This window comes from Pristiophorus japonicus, chromosome 13 (genome assembly GCF_044704955.1).
Source record: "Pristiophorus japonicus isolate sPriJap1 chromosome 13, sPriJap1.hap1, whole genome shotgun sequence".
NCBI lineage: Eukaryota > Metazoa > Chordata > Chondrichthyes > Pristiophoridae > Pristiophorus > Pristiophorus japonicus.
Window position 1 is genome coordinate 148207475 of NC_091989.1, and position 18660 is coordinate 148226134.

An 18660-nucleotide genomic window follows, 5' to 3' on the forward strand; every position below is an offset into this window, starting at 1 on the left:
TTCACTAACTTGGAAATGCTGCTATTATTTTTAAACTGTTAAAATGTACTTAGATACACTCTATTTAACTGAAAAAAGCTTGTAAACATTTTACACTGGCAACAGTATGTAAAATTGGATACCATAGAATTTTTACCATTTTTAAATACAACTTGTTCATGTCACGAAAAGGATAATGCAGCATTAATTTAAAAATGAAAACCATAAACCATCACAAGGTAACTTAAAAATCTCATTAGTTCAATGCCCAACACCACACAGTAGATTTTGGTTTCTGATATATGCTGAAGCATCTTTAAATCTATTCAATTTATGTACAATTTAAATAATATGCTTTAGAGTTGGTGTGATTATCTTTTGTACAAGAGATATCTAATATAGTACTATCCTAACCCTCATTTTGACAATGTATGAATAGTAAACATTCCATTGCCAGAAGACTGCTACAGTGCTGTGTCATAGACCTCCTGTTGGGTAAATCTATTGTCTCTCTCAGATTCAGCTTCTGAAACAGGATCCTGATGCTGTTTCATTTGCTCTTTCACCTCCTCTTCCAGGTCTGGTGGCACAATTAGCTGGTCCTCTGGGTCTGGCTGTGCAGGTGCTGCAAAATATCCGCATTTTTTCTTTGGTGCCTCTGTAGCCACTTCAATAATATTGTGGCTTTTTTCAAGAGGGACCACAGATCCATTTGAAAATTTCTTACCCTGTAGGTTTGATGCAGACGAAGACTTCTTCAGATTACTTCCTGCCTTGTTAAGTGTTAACAATGACCCGCTGTTCATACCATTTTGTCTCTGTACCTTTAAATAAGTCCCTGGACTGTCATCCTCAGACATGCTAACAAACAATCCCTCATCACGAGCTTGTGAAATGGTGGAGTTTCCTGGAACTTTGAACTGGAAACAATGGATGTCCACCTCTACTTCAAGTTTGCTGCCATTAGAGATTACCCCTTCTACTGGTTGGTCATCATCACTATCAAGGCCATTATCTGAGTGGTTACTGGAGAATGTTGCACTGGAAAGTTGCCGCTGGAAAACACTAGTGGAAGAGCTTGGATGGAGGCTGCAGCGGCGTTCGGAACGATGGACTGTACCAGCTTCCAGGCTTGTGGCTGGCTGCTCATCTGATGCTGTAGATCCCACCTCACTGCTCACTTCAGAAGCAGACATCTCACTGTTAAATTCAGATGCTATACCACTACTAGATGACGGGGTGACAGAATAGTGGGCACTGTCTTTTACCATCATGTTAACAGGAGCAAATACACCTGGACTAGGTAATGGAACTCCATGTACCTCACATGTACAGTTGTCTTCTCCGATACCCAAGTACACCACCACAGCTCCAACATTGTCATGGCAACCGTAGCTCTGGGTAAGCGTACAAAGTTTCTTAGCTGCAGCTAAAGGATCAGGCACATTCCGAACAGCTTCTATTGCCTCAGCATAGGACACATTTTCCCAGAGCGTCTTGTTGCCCAGGATAAGGAATTCATCCTGAGCAGTAAGTGATATAGTGTGAACATAGGGTCTTGGAAGGACCCATGGGAAGAGGTAAGTGCAGCCCAAGAGACGTGTACAACAAGTAACCCCATTTACTTTATTGTCCTAAAAAAAAACAAATATATGTTAGCTATAGTATTTTACTATTAATAAAATAAGATAGCAGAATATGCAACACAATTCATAAAATATTTAAAACTACATAAATACTTCAAGACTGTTGTACTTTATGGCATTATATACAATATTTTGGATAGAAACATTAAAATGTTATATAGATTCCAACATCAGCAAATGGATATCTACATCAGTAACTTAGTTGGCGCAGGCTAAAAACTAGTTAAATGCTGGAGCCTACCTCAGTTATAATGGCTTTTTGTTGTTTCACTCTTTCCAGTTCCTCAACACATTGCTCAAGACTGAACACTTTTGAAAGTGGCACCGCCTGTCCACCTCTACATAACACCACTTGGCTATTGCCCACATTGGCCACCGTAAGAGTGAAGTAGCTGCTATGGTCACTGGGATCATGGCGAATGTGACACAACACAGTTGAAGAGCCCAACTTCTGTCCCACCATTCCCAGTTTTCTTAAAAACAAAGGAAGTAAATAAAGTGTTACTAGGACAATTACACAAATTTCTACATTAGATCTCCTATCTTAAAACAAAACAATCTGAATGTAGCTTTGGGTTCAGTGATAAATTGGTTATTCGGTTATGAGATACAATAATATCCTAACTAGATAAACTTGCATCTAGAATGAAAAAATCAAAATGAAATAAGCATAAAATTAGATCAATATAGAAATAATGAAACATGATCTTGGAAGGGCTAATAAAGTGCAATGATATTTCATCTCATCTCCCAACTAACAAAATTGATTAAAAGTTAAAGGTAAAGTACACTGGAGTATCAAAACAGAGATGGGGAACACCAACTGACGGTACAATAGAGAGGCAGATCAATCCTCCATTTTACTGAATTTATAGTGCCAGCTCTACTCGCTTTGAAAGTTCGCTACTTCCAGTTACCATCTCACAAGGAAAAGAGGCCAGGTCATATCCTCAGAGTGAGAGGTTCCAAAACAACATAGTCAGAATTGCATCAAATATCATCTACAAGATGTACTGCAGCAACTCGCCACGTCTTCTTCGGCAGCACCTCCCAAACCCGCGACCTCTACCACCTAGAAGGACGAGGGCAGCAAGCGCATGGGCACACCATCACCTTCAAGTTCCCCTCCAAATTACACACAATCCTGACTTGGAAATATATCGCCGTTCCTTCATCGTTGCTGGGTCAAAATCCTGGAACTCTCTCCCCAACAGCACTGTGGGAGTACCTTCACCACAAGGACTGCAATGGTTCAAGGTGGCGGCTCACCACCACCTTCTCAAGGGCAATTAGGGATGGGCAATAAATGTTGGCCTTGCCAGTGACGCCAACATCCTGCGAACGAATAAAAAAAAAAGGAGCAAGTTTCCTGCCGACCACCATGGCCTGGTGAAAACAGTGCTGGAGTGGAGGAAGAGAAATTTGTAATCTAGATTCAATTAGTACTTCAAAGAATATCATATCAAATGGTTATATTTCTACATCATCACTTGATTGTGAAATTAATATCCCAGGACATCTCATGCCAATTTGAAAGCACATTTTTCCCCAGCTTTGTTCTGTTCCCTTACCCTCCCAACCACTCACCTCTAAACATCTTCCTGCAGTTAGAAAAATGATCCATTCATCCAAATACATACCAGGTGCGATAGATGAAATATATATTATATTATATATATATATATATTAATCTGTACATTATTGTGTTGGCCACAGCTGGGTTTCAAATCAACTGTTGCATGAACGACAAGCTGGCTGTTGTGCCATATCTATATAATGCCCATTGATATATTACAACAGGATTGTCTTCCATTATATTCCATTACATGAACAGCCCTGTTTGCTGCCCTGTGTCTGCCACTGCTCTGTGGGTAATATCCCATCTCATTAAACATTAGTGTTCTCAATCAGGCCAACATCCCCAGCATCGAAGCACTGACCACACTCGACCAGCTCCGTTGGGCGGGCCACATTGTTCGCATGCCTGACACAAGACTCCCAGAGCAAGCGCTCTACTCGGAGCTACTACACGGCAAGCGAGCCCCAGGTGGGCAGAGGAAATGTTTCAAGGAAACCCTCAAAGTCTCCTTGATAGAATGGAACATCCCCACCGACACCTGGGAGTCCCTGGCCAAAGACCAGTGGAGGAAGAGCATCCGGGAAGGCGCTGAGCACCTCGAATCTTGTCGCCGAGAGCATGCAGAAAACAAGGGCAGGCAGCAGAAAGAGCGTGCGGCAAACCAGACTCCCCACCCACCCTTTCCTTCAACGACTGTCTATCCCACCTGTGACAGAGATTGTAATTCCAGTATTGGACTGTTCAGTCACCTAAGAACTCATTTTTAGAGTGGAAGCAAGTCTTCCTCGATTTCGAGGGACTGCCTATGATGATGAGTGTTAGCCAACCCACATCTTTGGCACATTATACGTAAAATGATAATTGGCATTTATGTATACCAGATTCATTTCTGAAGATTATGGATGAAGAATGTTTCATGATAAGAAAGACTTCTCCATTTAGGTATATGGAACAGTTGGAACCTGGTTTCATATGCTGTATCTCCAGCTTTCTCACCTGTGAGAGACAAGGAATGTGTGGGTCATGTAAACACTGTCCACGTTAGATTGCTGCAATTCTTCTGCCAACACGTCTCCCACAGTGCACTGCAACAAACGAGGGATTTCCATGTTCCTGTCTCCATCAAATACACCGTATAACGCTTCCAGGTTATCTCCAAAGCTATCTAGGGCAAGAACTGAAAGACAGAGTCTGGAAAACCCAAAATATATGTTTAAGAGATTAGTGCCAATCCAGGAGGAAACAGTGAAAAGCCAGCACTTCTCACATGCTGACATATTACAACATAAATGTGATTTGACACGTGAACTGGTCATAGCTCCCATTTCTCCCAAAGATTATTTAGACTTTGATTTATTCATTTTATTTAACTAACCTCTACGCTATTCAGGTAAGAAAAGCACATTGATAAATAATTACATAGAATATACAGCACAGAAACAGTTCATTCAGCCCAACTTGTCTGTGCTGCTGTTTATACTTCATGAGCCTCCTCCTATTCCATCTACCTCATCTCAGCCTTTCAGCATATCTTTCTATTTCCTTTTCTCTCATCTAGTTTCCTTTTTAAAGTATCTAAGCTATTCGCCTCAACCACTTCCTGTGGTAGCAAGTTCCACATTCTAACCATAACCTGAGTAAAGAAATTTCTCCTTATTTTCCTATTGGATTTATTAGTAACTATCTTGTATTTATGGCCCCTAATTTTGGATTCTCCCATATCTACCCTATCCATGGATCCCATTCATAACTTTAAAGACCTCTATTAGGTCTCCTCTAATTCTGCTATTTTCTAAAAAAAAAAGCCCCAATCAGTTCAATCTTTCCCGATAGCTGTAATCTCTCAGTTCTGATACCATCCTTGGAACTCTTTTTTGCATTTCCTCCAGTGCTTCTATGTCCTTTTTATAGTATAGAAACCAGAACTGTGCACAGTAAGTGTGGCCTGACCAGGGTTCTACACAAGTTTAACATAACTTCACTATTTTTGAATTCTGTACCCCTAGAAATCCCAGTGCTTGATTAGCATTTTTAATTGCTTTGCTCACCTGCAATACTGCTTTTTATGATTCGTTCACTTGTATTCCTTGATTCCTTTGCTCTTTTACCACATTCAGTTTCTTATTTACTAAGGTATAGGTGATGTTTCTGATTTTCCGACTGAAGTGCACTTAACTGTCCAGTCTGCAAGTTTTCTAATGTGTTATTGTATTCATTTGCATACTTCCTCAGTGTTAGCTATATGCCCCACTTTTGGGATCATTTGCAAACTTTGATATTGAGGTACTTATTCCCAAGTACAAATCGTTAATGTAAATTATGAATAACAGTGGTCCCAGCACTGATCCTTGTGGAAATCTGCTTTCTACCTTCCTTCAATCTGAACTACTCTTTACATTTCTGTTGAAACATACAGTATTTATCCTAACACAAATTCCAAGATAACATGGAAATACAGTGCACTAGATTTTCATCATAGCACTAGAGATACCACTTCAGACAGCAACATACATTACTTATGATTCCCTGTTTTATAGAAAACAGAAGGAACACTTTGTAATACACCATTCACTCCAACTTGTTTTCTGCATAGCTCCAAGATAGTCTCATATTTTGTCTCATTCATTTTCATTAGTGCATCCACCTAGGCAATGGCCAGTTATACTTGCCACACACTTGATATTCATGATTGCCTGAGAAAATCACAAATGGATGGATGAGCAGTATAAACACAGTTATTGGCACTTAATTTGCAACGACACAGATACAGAATATCATCTTAGAGTGAATAGGGTCTAAAATATTTTTGTTGTTATTTCAATTCTGATTCTTTGAAAAACTCGAGAAAGAGCAGTGGGAAGCAATACACAGGAGAAAATAGTCAGCATTTATTAATTAATTTCATACTCACAAACCTTTAAAAAAAACTAAAAATACATAGCTGCCAGGATTTTGGTAAAGCATGGGTGTTATTGTTAGGGTGAGCATCACGTAACGATGCAAGTTATCGCTCAGCATTACACGACAGTCCAAGAATCTTGCAGCACAGAAGGAAGAAATTCAGCCTGTCATGCCAGCCCCAGCTCTTTGAAAGAGCTGTCCAATTTAGTCCCACCCAAGAGCTTTATCTCCATAAACCTGCAAATTAGTCCTCTTTATGCAGGTACAATTGCCTTTTAAAAGTTACAATGGAATCTGATTCGAGCACCCTTTCAGGGTGCTCCAGATCTGAAGAAATTCTTCATTCCCCCTCTAGTTCTTTTTGGTCTGTAGTTACCAGGTTTATCCCCCTCCGCTTTTTTGAACAGGGGTGTAACACTTGCAATCCTCCTTTTCAAAAAGTGGGACATCTGTATTTCCAAGGTCTCAAATGCAGGGTAAAACAGTAGTAGGGTTGGGTAACGTATTCTGTCTGTAAACACTGGAAAATAAAGTCTTTGTTGAGCCTGTGTTTTCTTTTTAAAAGTTCTCCTGCTCAAAAGGTTGTGTGCACACACCATAGAAAAAAAACAATAGGATAACTTAGCAGTGAACACTTGAAAAGTTTCAATGAAAGTTGCTCAAACTCATCTTTTTAGTGATTTACAGTGCCACAAAATAGGAATTTGTTTTGACTTCTCTTGTGCATGGGTTGGGTTCCAAAAATAACCTAAAATATTGTATTTCAAAAATCTGCCTCTGAAGAATAACCTATTCAATAGTTTATAATTCTGGAAAAAAAATGCTTTAGATTTCAATTAAGTTAATGACTTAACAGTTTATATATATATTTTTTTTTAAGATCCTTTCATGAACCTTAGTATAAGCAGCAGTCATTGTTTCCCAACCATTCTAATAACTATGTTCCATATTTTTTTCTGCCTCCACTTTTGTTTTCTTTGTATTTACTGTACCGTGATTTCACGACCAATTTTATCATATTGTAACTGTGCTTTCTTTCCTTTTAATTTTTCACATACATAAAAAATAGCTGTATTTAAATTGCAGTGGTCCAGTCACTAGCTGCAATATGGTATACCTGGCCTAATACACATGATTATTTTAAAGGTTACAAAGGTGAGATATATGTACATTTGTTTATATTATGTAATACATGTACTGTGTATTTTAAAAGTACATACTGATAAAAACACTTATCAAAATGGATAAGTTCAAAAAAAATGGCACAATTAATGTTACAAGAAATTGAGACGAAGGCTTAGGAAAAATTTCTTCACAAAGATAATTGTCGGAGCATGGAATGCTTTGCAACATGGAATGATTAAGGCAGAGACCATTTAAATTTGTATACGGAAAATGTAATAAATATTTGAAGCAGAGGAAGATACAATTCTATAGGGAAAGAGTGGGACAGTTGGTAGAGCAATCCAAAACTATTCCTAAGAGTGGCACAGATATTAGGGGACTAATAGCTTCTTTCTGTGATGTAAACTTCTATGATTCTAAAGTGATTACTTTTTAAATTAACATGTATTTGTTTTTTGGTCATTGTTCAGATGCCATCAGTGATGATACTGCAATTGGAGCATTGAGCGATTATGACAAAGAATTTTGTTTCACAGAGTTCTTGTTTATGCTGGTGTCAGGACCATTACAGTTATTTTGACAATAGTTCCAGTAACATGAATTATCTATTTTTGCCTAAAACGCAGTCCCCATCCATGTCACAGCAGAAGGAGTTTAACACAAAATTTACACTTGTTGCATAATCTACAGCAAACAATTTTAAAGTACACAATGAGTTAACAATGGGACACACTGGTAAATGTACATGTATCTTACCTTTGTAACCTTTAAGATTCAGCAAATAATATCATTACAGCTTAACTTGCATTTGTATTGTACCTTTAATCTAATAAAATGTTGCAAGACACTTCACAAAGCAGAAAGTAGATAGTGCGAGAGTACAATCAGGAGGTGAAAGAGTGCAGAGTCAAAATTATAGATTTTGAGGGGGGTTTGAAAGGCAGGGATGAAAGTAGCATGAAGCAGTTTAGGCAGGGATTTGCAGAGAATAGGACCTTGATGACTAAATGTCACCAAGCGAGGCCTCTCTGGGAGAGGTTGTAGGATAGAGGAGGTTGCAGAGGCTTGATGATCAGTCTTACAACATAGAATTAGGTGAAGAAGAGCTGGGTGTCATCAGTATACATATAGGGCTAGACTTTACACTTTCTGGCTAAGGCCGAAAAAAATGGGCCTTGTTCCAGCGATGCGGGACCTATCGCCCATGCTGATTGCTGGCTTTTTTTTGGCGATTTTCCACTCGGCCTTACCCCAGCGATCTCAAATGGGCGATGTGATTTCTCGACGATCTCACGATCGGCCAAAGAAAACGGAAGTGAATGAAAAAAAAGCTTCCCTAACAACGCATTACTGCGCATGTGCAGGTTGATTTTTTTTCAGGTTGATGCTCCTTCCCGCGCTTTGGGAGGTCAGGGGTCATCACACATGCTCAGAAGCTCTGTGAGGGTCTTGGAGAGAGAGAGAGAGAGAGAGAGAGAGAGAGAGAGAGAGAGAGAGAGAGAGAGGAGAAAGCATTTTGTGTTCTGAATAATCTCATAGTAATCGATAATGGAGGCATCATTTGAAAGGAGTAGGGCCAAGCCTTTCAGCGAGGAGGCCAATGAGGCCCTAGTGAATGTTGTCAGCACCAGGTGGGAGAATCTGACACGGGGTGGGCATGGGAAACCTCCACCCCGTGCATATCGGAGGATTTGGGCAGAGATTGCCGACATGGTCACGTCGGCATCTAACGAAGCCCGGACACCGGACCAGTGCCGCAAGCATTGGAACAGCCTACTGGCACCTGCAAGAGTAAGTTGAAATTTATATTTATGTATTATTTAATGATCTAAATAGTAACTAGAGTCTGCAATGTTATTTGGTTACATTTAAACATAACTAAATTATGAATACATTTATAAAGCCCAGCATAAAGTTAAATGTTGCAGCGTGAAATAAATGTCTTCAATGTCTAAAATTGCCTGATCCATTTGCTTATGCCGTGCAATGTTATCGTATCATTTACAGAAGAAGATCTCGATCAATAATCGGGAACAACACAGGACGGGCGGGGGCTCTGCCATGATGCACACATTAAGTGCTCATGAGGAGTTTGCGGTGGCCTTGGTGGGGCCAGAAAGCCGTTCGGTCACATCCCGTGGTGTGGCCGAACCCACCCTTGAGACATGTGAGTAATGAGAAATGTGCATTGTTCAATGTGTGAATCATTAGTAAATACTGAAAATATCGTAGTTACGCTATTTAAAATGTAATTTGATGTTATGTAATTACAATGTAATGTCATGCAATTATAATATAATCTGATATATAATGGTAATGCACTATAGATGTTCGAATGAGGTCGTGTTAAACCTTGTGCATATGGGGTTGTGAATCTGTGGAATTCTCTGCCCAAGGAAGCAGTTGAGGCTAGCTCATTGAATATATTCAAATCACAGATAGATAGATTTTTAACCAATAAGAGAATTAAAGGTTATGGGGAGCGGCCGGGTAAGTGGAGCTGATTCCACAGCCAGATGAGCCATGATCTTTTTGAATGGCGGAGCTTGCTCGAGGGGCTAGATGGCCTACTCCTGTTCCTAATTCTTATGTTCTTATTATTGCAATGTTTTGAGTTCGAGAAAAATTGTAATGCAATGATTTGAAGAGTTAATCGTTGTTTATCAAATTAAAGGTCAAGTGGTCGTCGAGTCAGTGGAGTCCACTACCACTGAACCGTCTCCACCATCGCAGGAGGCTGAAGAAGAGAAGCCACTGCAGACTCCTGCTGCTGTGCTTCAGCAGGAGGAGGAGAAGTAGACGGAGGAAGAAGGAGATTTTTTATGCTGGCGGGGGGGGGGAGGAACAACCTGCGGCCATCTTGGTTGAGATGGAAGAAGCACCGGGACCAAGCGGTGTGCAGGTGGCGATGTCAAGACGCGTCACATTGCAAACGCCGACCCCACGGAGGTCTGGTCAGCGTGGCGAGCAATCGCCTGCCTTGGAGGGCCAGACAGAGAGCTTGATTTCCCTGTGCAGGGAGACAGTCGCGATTGGTCGCGACCTTATCCATGGATTTCGAGGGATTCTCTGCGAACTGGAGCCAGTTCTCTGTGAACTGGAGCCAGTTTCCAGCATCCTGGGGCGAGTTCTGCCAGAACTTCTCCAACTGGTCTTCTGAGCAGTCACTGACTGCAAGGGAGACCTTGGAGGCTATTCGGCAGCAGACATCCGCAACCAATGCCCTATGACATGCGTTGCTAGCTGGACAGGGCGCTGCATCCCAAGGTGTCGTGTCTGCCCGCAGCGAAACTCCGAGCACGCAAGCGAGTACGGAGGACACAGTTCCTCCGGACTCGGAAGTGGAGCCTCAGGCTTCCGCTTCCTCTCCGTCACCTCCAACACGGCAGGAAGTCTTGACATCCCACTCTGCACGACGTCTTGGTGTCTGTCTGTCTGCGTAGACCAAAACGGGCGGGTGGGGTGCGAACACGGGGTGGGACAGAATCTGGAGGGAAACGTGGTCTCAGGTAGGGAGGGGGGAGTCCTTCTCTATGTAGTTCACTTGTTTTAAAATGTTCACTTGCTGTTATCAATTTATTTTACTCTTGTTATTGTTATTGTTAATGTTACTGAATTGGCCAATTGTATTCAATAGTTAAATGTTAACTGTTCACTTTCCATTCTGGCTGAAATGGCCACTTGTTGTCATGGCTGAAATGGCCACTTGTTGTCATGGCTGAAATGGCCATTTGTTGTCATGGCTGAAATGGCCACTTGTTGTCATGGCTGAAATGGCCACTTGTTGTCATGGCTGAAATGGCCACTTGTTGTCATGGCTGAAATGGCCACTTGTTGTCATGGCTGAAATGGCCACTTGTTGTCATGGCTGAAATGGCCACTTGTTCTTTAAGATGCTCAATTTATTCTTCTTCTAACGTTTTGGGGATTTTGAGGGAAGGGTGGGTTGGTGCGGGGGGTGGGGGTTGGAGCGAGAGTGTTGTTCATTAGTTCTTAAATTTTTTAAATTTTTGTTAATAAAAAAATGTTTCTACAACTTTTGTACCTTCTCTCTTATTTACATAAGTTTTACAATGTACGGTTCCTCATGCAGATTTTGTTGTTTATTCTGTTTCCCCATGGAATATCATTTAATAACTTCACTATGTAAAAGCTATTTATATGAGATCTATTTAGCATAAATAAGGTGATAATACCTATTTATATTCCCTGTCCCAAATTTCTGAGTACAATTTGCTTCAATTTTACTCTCTAAATAACTCAGAACAATTCTCCACCCTTCCTCAGAGGCTAAAAATGGCATCCGTATTGCCCATTTTCCTCTCTAAGGCTCTGAAAAAGCAACTATTTTTGAGCACTCTTTTTGGCCTTGCATCAGCCCAGCAAAGTGCATGCTAAGTGCTGAAACTTGGGATGGGCCTTGTGTGGGCGATCATCTCAGCGATCAAAGTGGATATTCTGGGCCTAGTTTCCACTTTTTGCTCAAAATGGGCGATAGAGGTCCATTTTGGGCAATAGATGGGCCATAGATGGGCGATGTGAAGTGGAAAGTCGAGCCCATAGAAACTGACCCTATACTTGCAGATAATGGGCAAGACTTTCCACTAGGTGGCTAAGGCCCCAAAAAATGGGCCATGTTCCAGCAATGTGGGATGTCTCTGCCGTGCTGATTGCCGGAACATCGCCCATTTTTTTTTGCGATTTTCCATTCGCCCATACCCCGGCAATGTCAAATGGGCGATCTGATTTTTCGGCCTTCTCACGATCGCCCAAAGAAATCGGAAGTCAAACGGAAATCATAGAAAAAAAAGCTTCCCTAGTAACGCTATTGTGCGCATGTGTGGGTTGTTTTTTGTTGGTTGTTTTTTTTGCCGCGTTTGGAGAGGCCATCGCACATGCTCAGAAGTACAGGGTGGGTCAGAGAGTGCGGGAGAGAGAGAAAATGATTGTGTGTTTGCTCTGTGCTTAGAAGGTATCTTTGCAGGATAAAAACTGAGGAATCTGACATATCTTTTCATTTCATTTCAGTTCATTTCATGTCATATCTTAAAACAATGTCGAAGCAGAGAGAAAGGGAAAGAGAAATTGAATGGAGAAGGGTCAAAGTCTTTATTGAGGAGGCCAACAAGGCCCTTGTAAATGTAGTAATTACTCGGTGGGAGGACTTGACACAGGGTGGACATGGGAAACCTCCACTCCGTGCATATCGCAGAATATGGATCGAGATTGCCGATGTTGTAACATTGGCATCTAATGAAGTGCGGACTGCTGACCAGTGCCACAAGAGATGGAACAGCCTGCTGGCAGCAGCCAGAGTAAGTTGCATTTTATATTCTATATTTAAAAGTCATATTTAAAATCATACATATGTATTATTTACATGATGTTTATAAATTTTAATTAGAATCTTCAATGTCATTTATTTATAATATAAAATAATTAAATTATAAATACATTTATTCACCCTAACACTAAGTTGAATCTCATAGTATGAAAAATTATTCATAGGCAATGCAATGTTAATTAATAACTGAACATTTAAATCTGTCAGTCTTAAATGTTTATTGTCAAGTCAATTAGCTTATGCCGTGCAATGTTATCTCATCATTTACAGAAGAAGATAACTATCAATCGTGCGGAGCAAAGGAGGACGGGTGGCGGCTCCGCTACGGTGCATGTGTTAATTCAATATGAGGAGCTTGTGGTGGCCTTGGTGGGGCCTGAAAGCCATTCGGTCACGACCCGTGGTGTAGCCGAGCCCACCCTTGAGTCTCGTGAGTAATGGGAACTGTGCAATGTGTCAAACATTACAAAATACATACTAAAAATATCGTAGTTACAAATGTAATGTTATGCAATTATAATGCAATAATTTTGATGTACTCTTGATCTACGAATGAGGCCATGTTAGCCCTGGTGAACCCTTGTGCATATGGGGTTTTGAAAAGTATTACAATATTTTGGGTTATTGAAATATTGATATATTGTTCTAAGTTTTTTTTTTGAAATTTCATTCATCTTTCTAAGGTCAAATGTCTGTTGATTTAGCAGAGACATCCGCAAATACCAACCCTTCCAACAGCTCGCAGGAGGAAGAGACGGAGGAGGAGGATGTTACTACTCAAGTTATTACACAAGTTGAGCAGGAACAAGAGGAGGAGGAAGAAGATGAGATTGTTTTTGTGGGGGGGGGGGGGGGGGGGGGGGAACAGCATGCGGCCATCTCTATTGAGATGGATGATGCACTGGGACCAAGCGGTGTGCAGGTGGCGATGCCAAGACGCGTAATTTTGCAAACGCTGACCCCATGGAGGTCCGGTCAGCGGGGTGAGCAATCACCTACCATGGAGGGCCAGACTGAGAACTTATTATCCCTGTGCAGGGAGACGGTCGCGATTGGTCGCGACTTTATCCAGGGTTTCGCGGGATTTTCTGCAAACTGGAGCCAGTTCTCCGCGAACTGGAGCCAGTTTCCAGCAACCTGGAGCGAATTCTGCACGAACTTCTCCAACTGGTCTTCTGAGCAAGCACAGACTGCAAGGGAGACATTGGAGGCCATTTGGCAGCAGACAGCCGCAACCAATGCCCTACGGCATGCATTACTGGCTGGACACGGCGCTGCACCCCAAGATGTCGTGTCTGCTCGTAGCGAGACCCCGAGCACGCAAGCGAGTACGGAGGACACAGTTCCTTCTGACTCGGAAGTGGAGCTTCAGGCTTCCGCTCCATCACCTCCATCATGGCAGGAAGTCTTGCTGTCCCAATTCTGCACGACGTCTTGGTGTCGGTCTGCGTAGACCAAAACGGGCGGGTGGGGTACGAACACGGGGTGGGACTGGACATGGAGGGAAACGTGGCCGCAGGTAGGGGGGGGGGGGGGGGGGTGTTTCCAAAAGTTTATTCGTTCAATGTTCAATTGTTCCTGTTTTGTTAATTGTTACGGTTTTGCGGATTTGAGGGAAGGGTGGGTTGGTGCAGGGGGTGGGGGGTTGGAGGGAGGGTATAGTTAAAAAGTTTATTAAAAATTCATATTTTTATATTCATTAATAATTTTTTTTTTCTTTAATTCAATAAATTGTGTGTGTCTTCTCTCAGTTACATTAGTTATCAACTATACAGTTGTTAATCCATATTTGTTTATTCTTTTACGATACAGGTACTTTACTTACACTAAACTTTATATTTAAACTAAGCATAAATTCCGATGATAGGCCAGTGCAGGCAAGACAATAAGGAAACCCCACGGAAATGAAACTTTTGATTAACCCTAACTGTAAATTAACATCTGAATGTTCACATTTAGCGAGTGGAACCCCTTTCTGTTACGAAAGACCTCCGCGTTCTTTAAGGGCAATGTGCGTACAGTCTATTGCTCCCTGCACCTTGGGGAAGTCTGCTATTCTCGAAAAACCCAAAGTTCTCTCGGTCTGTGCCTCCCTGGTCATTATGCAGCTTATGAAATCCCTCCACAAGCGTAAAGAGCTTCAGTCACCTGTCAAATGCAGCAGTGTGTAGTGTGCTGATAGATATGGCAGATGTCTAATTTTAATAATCTCTCAACAATATCTAATCACTGTACTCTGCACTCTACGCTGTTTATTTATTTATATATATAAATAAATTTGTATATATTTAGAAAGTATATAAAAGCTTTTTTCCAAAAATAACTAGATAATACCACTTCTTATTCCCTGTTCCAATATTCTGAGTACAATTATCTTTAAATTAACTCTCTAACTAATTCAACTAATCCTCCACCCTTCCTCTGAAGTCGAAATGGCATCCGTGGTGCCCATTATCCTTCTCTTAAGCCCAGAAAAACCAACTATTTCTCAGCACTCTTTTGGGCCTTGCATCAGCCCAGCGAAGTGCATGCTAGGTGCTGAAACTTGGGATGGGCCTTGTGTGGGCTATAATTTCGGCGATCTTCTCAGCGATCAAAATGGAAACTTAGGCACCTGTTCTTCCGGCGAAATTTTGGGTCTAGGTTCCACTTTTTGCTCAAAATGGGCGATAGGGGTCCGTTTTGGGCATAGATGGGCGATGTGAAGTGGAGCGTCAAGCCCAATGTTTCCGTGGATCAGCATGTAAATGAAGGAGGATGAAAGACGATGGATAAATACTGTGGCTACAAGAGCAGGTCAGAGGCTAGGTATTCTGTGGCGAGTGTTTCACCTCCTGACTCCGCAAAGCCTTTTCGCCATCTACAAGCCACAAGTCAGGAGCTTGATGGAATACTCTCCACTTGCCTGGATGTTGCTGGATGAGTGCAGCTCCAACAACACTCAAGAAGTTCGATACCATCCAGGACAAAGCAGCCTGCTTGACTGGCATCCCATCCACCACCTTCAACATTTACTCCCTCCATCACAGGCGTGCCGTGGCTGCAGTGTGTACCATCTATAAGATGCACTGCAGCAACTCGCCATTGGTTCTTCGGCAGCATCTCCCAAACCTGTGACCTCCGCCACCTAGAAGGACAAGGGCAGCAGGTGCATGGGAGTACCATCACCTGCAAGTTTGCTCCAAGTTACACACCATCCAGACTTGGAAATATATCGCCTTTTTTTCATCGTCGCTGGGTCAAAATCCTGGAACTCCCTCTCTAACAGCACTGTGGGAGTACCTTCACCACAATGACTGCAGCGGTTCAAGAAGTTGGCTCACCACCACCTTCTTGTGGGCAATTAGGGATGGGCAATAAATGCTGGGCCCTGCCGGTGACATCCACATCACGGAACAAAAAAAAACTCCAATGCTGATCATTGCTAGAGAGTTAGCTCCATTGGACAATTGGCAGTGGAACTAGACATGCGCTATTTCCTGCATGGAGGAGGGAGACGAAGAAGTCAACCAAGTCAAATGCCATGGAAAGTTGATGATGATAAACAGTAACCAAGCCCAGTGTTACTTTACTTACTTGTTTCTGTGTCCTGCCATTTCAGAATAGCCATGATTCCAGAGAGTTGGAGCTCCGACTGGATCGCTAGTCGGTACAACAGGCTTCTGATCAATTTTCAGGGTACTGATATGGCTGTAATAAAAGAAAATATACAATTTGTCATTTTATTTCCATTTTCCACATCTCTGACATTTCCTTTGCAACATCTGATTTATGTTATGTTTTTGTAGTTGGGAGAGTTGTTCAGTGGAATGCACACTTTCCCAATTTGCAGTGCTGGTGCAACCCATGATGTGGTCAAAGGAAAGGCATGTTTCACTCCAAATGATGAAATTGGTGGCCAAGCATAGATGTAAAAACCCCAATCACATCTTTGGTAGATATATTTATGCATCAATGCTTCAAGTATCTTCTCATTTCACAATGAGGAAAAAGCGAAATCATCATAGGATGTCACAGTGCTACTCTTTTAATTCTACAATTATAGCACAAGCCCAAAGATAAATTAGACGATTGCAGAATTTTTCTTACAGGTTTAAGGAAAATAACTTAGAACAGGGATTATGTACCAAACTTAGTTGAAGGCAATAAAAGCTGCTATCAGAGCAGTCAAAAGGACACTGGCGAAGACAGTGGACAGGCTTGGCAATAATAGTAAGGTTTTCTTCAGCTTTAGCCAGATGGTCATTAAGCACTGCATAATCATTGAAGGATTCATCAGGGCTGAACTGAGTGGACTACCAGTATATGGCAGATGTTTTAAATGGCTACTTTGTATCAATGTTCACTACTGATGATGATATACTGGGTTACCAATAATACAACATAGGACTGATGCGATAACTGAATATCTCAAACTGGATGCAGGTTATACACCTGGCTAGAACAATGATCTCAAATGGATTGGGCTACTGACCCTGACAACATTCACCCAAGATTTCTGAAATAAATGCGGACTGTACTCTGCAAGCATCTTGTTTATATATTGCTGGGGTCTGGGCTTATTCCCATGGGCAAGGGAAAGGCCCATCTGGTACCAATATTTATAACAGGTAATAAGTCAGAACCAGAAAACTAGAAGCTCAATAGATTGTCTTGGTTTATAAGCAAGTTGCTAGAAGGAATCATTAGACATGTACTGTATGAGCACCTTGAGGGAGAAGGTTTTTTTTTTTAAAAAGGGAATCTCAGCACTGCTTCTTGAAAAGAAATCCTCTGTCACCGAATTGGCTGATTTTTAAAAGAAAATTACAATTTTATGGATGCTGGAAGCCAAGTCAAGAATGTGTATCTAGACTTTCAAAAAGACAGAGAAAATACCACACAAAGTCTATTGTGTAAGGTTAAGACCTACATGGTTCGCATCCCTACCTGCCTTTCTTCCGCGACATTCCTGGGCCACAGGAGCCTTCTCTTCTTTACTAGATTTTTAATGCTTCCCTCCCCCTCTGCTATTCTACTGTAACCATTTACACCTCTTCTGCACCCATCTTTTGTTACTATACTTGTCTCTCATCATCATTTTGTTTCGTTATTTAATCAATCCTGCCCTTTACCCTATCACAGACCTTCCCTCTTTGTTGTGTTACTGCCCACTTTTCCCTGGCTCTGCTTTTGCTTTAAAGCTTTTCATCTCGAACATTTTCCAATTCTGCAAAAAGGTCATCAACCTTAAACGTTAACTCAGTTGCTCTCTCCACAGATGCTAACTGACCAGTTGAGTATTTCCAGCATTTTCTGTTTTCATTTATTGTTTAAAACCATAGCTGCATTGACACTGTATCTGAACAGGACAGTACCTACCTAAATATCTCTAGGGTTTTGTGGTCAAGGACCAGGTTTGTGTTGCCAGCCAAGTCCAGCTCCTGCAGTGTGGCTGGAAGGGTCTCGGGCATCAAGATCTCTGTAAGCTCATTACAGCTGAGGTCAACTAGCTAAAACAGGACAAAGAAAATTGGAGCGAAATAGGTTAGTGCTAACAATGGTAACAGCTGTGAGTGAACAATGTTTGCTTAACCACATAATCAACAGAGCACGAGGATGAATGACCAATAAACTCGACAGTTATTCAATACAGCTTAGCTTAAACTACCCAGAGATAAAGCAAAGAAAAAAAATACAATTAGGTAAGGAATATTGACAAGAAGCCCATATTATTTTAAGCTGTAGAGCTCACTGCAGTAGCCGCTTGCTGTCATCTAACTATTTTAAACTGCAGCAGGGAGAGGTGCACAGTTATGTTTTAAGTTTCCACTCTGAGTCTGATTTGATGATAATGCAGATGAAAATTACATAAGAAGTGAGATTAAATGCAGAGGCTAATTATGATAGAGGGTCATTATCTATGGTCCTCAAACAAATGATGGCACAAAAGTGAAACACAGTGTGAAAATTAGAAACTGGAGAAGATCCTCGATTTTCTGAAATACGGGGATGATTTTAACCCTACTCGCCCAGCAGAAACCTAGACATTGTTAGCCCTTTTATAATAGAGCCCTTTGCTCAAGGCTCAGTGTTGTGCTGACCAC

The 18660-nt window shown here is 41.5% G+C and overlaps 1 protein-coding gene across 1 annotated transcript in view; it reads right to left on the reverse strand.

The window, feature by feature from the left end:
- Positions 1-319: 319 nt before the first annotated feature.
- phlpp2 (PH domain and leucine rich repeat protein phosphatase 2) overlaps positions 320-18660 on the reverse strand; it is a 214526-nt gene continuing 196185 nt past the window's right edge. The window contains exons 15-19 of the mRNA XM_070896972.1: positions 17936-18066; positions 16151-16264; positions 4201-4395; positions 1867-2098; positions 320-1613 (exon numbers count right to left, since the gene is read on the reverse strand). Coding sequence (XP_070753073.1) covers positions 444-1613; positions 1867-2098; positions 4201-4395; positions 16151-16264; positions 17936-18066 — 1842 coding nt within the window. The 3' untranslated portion in view covers positions 320-443. The remainder of the gene's footprint in view (positions 1614-1866; positions 2099-4200; positions 4396-16150; positions 16265-17935; positions 18067-18660) is intronic.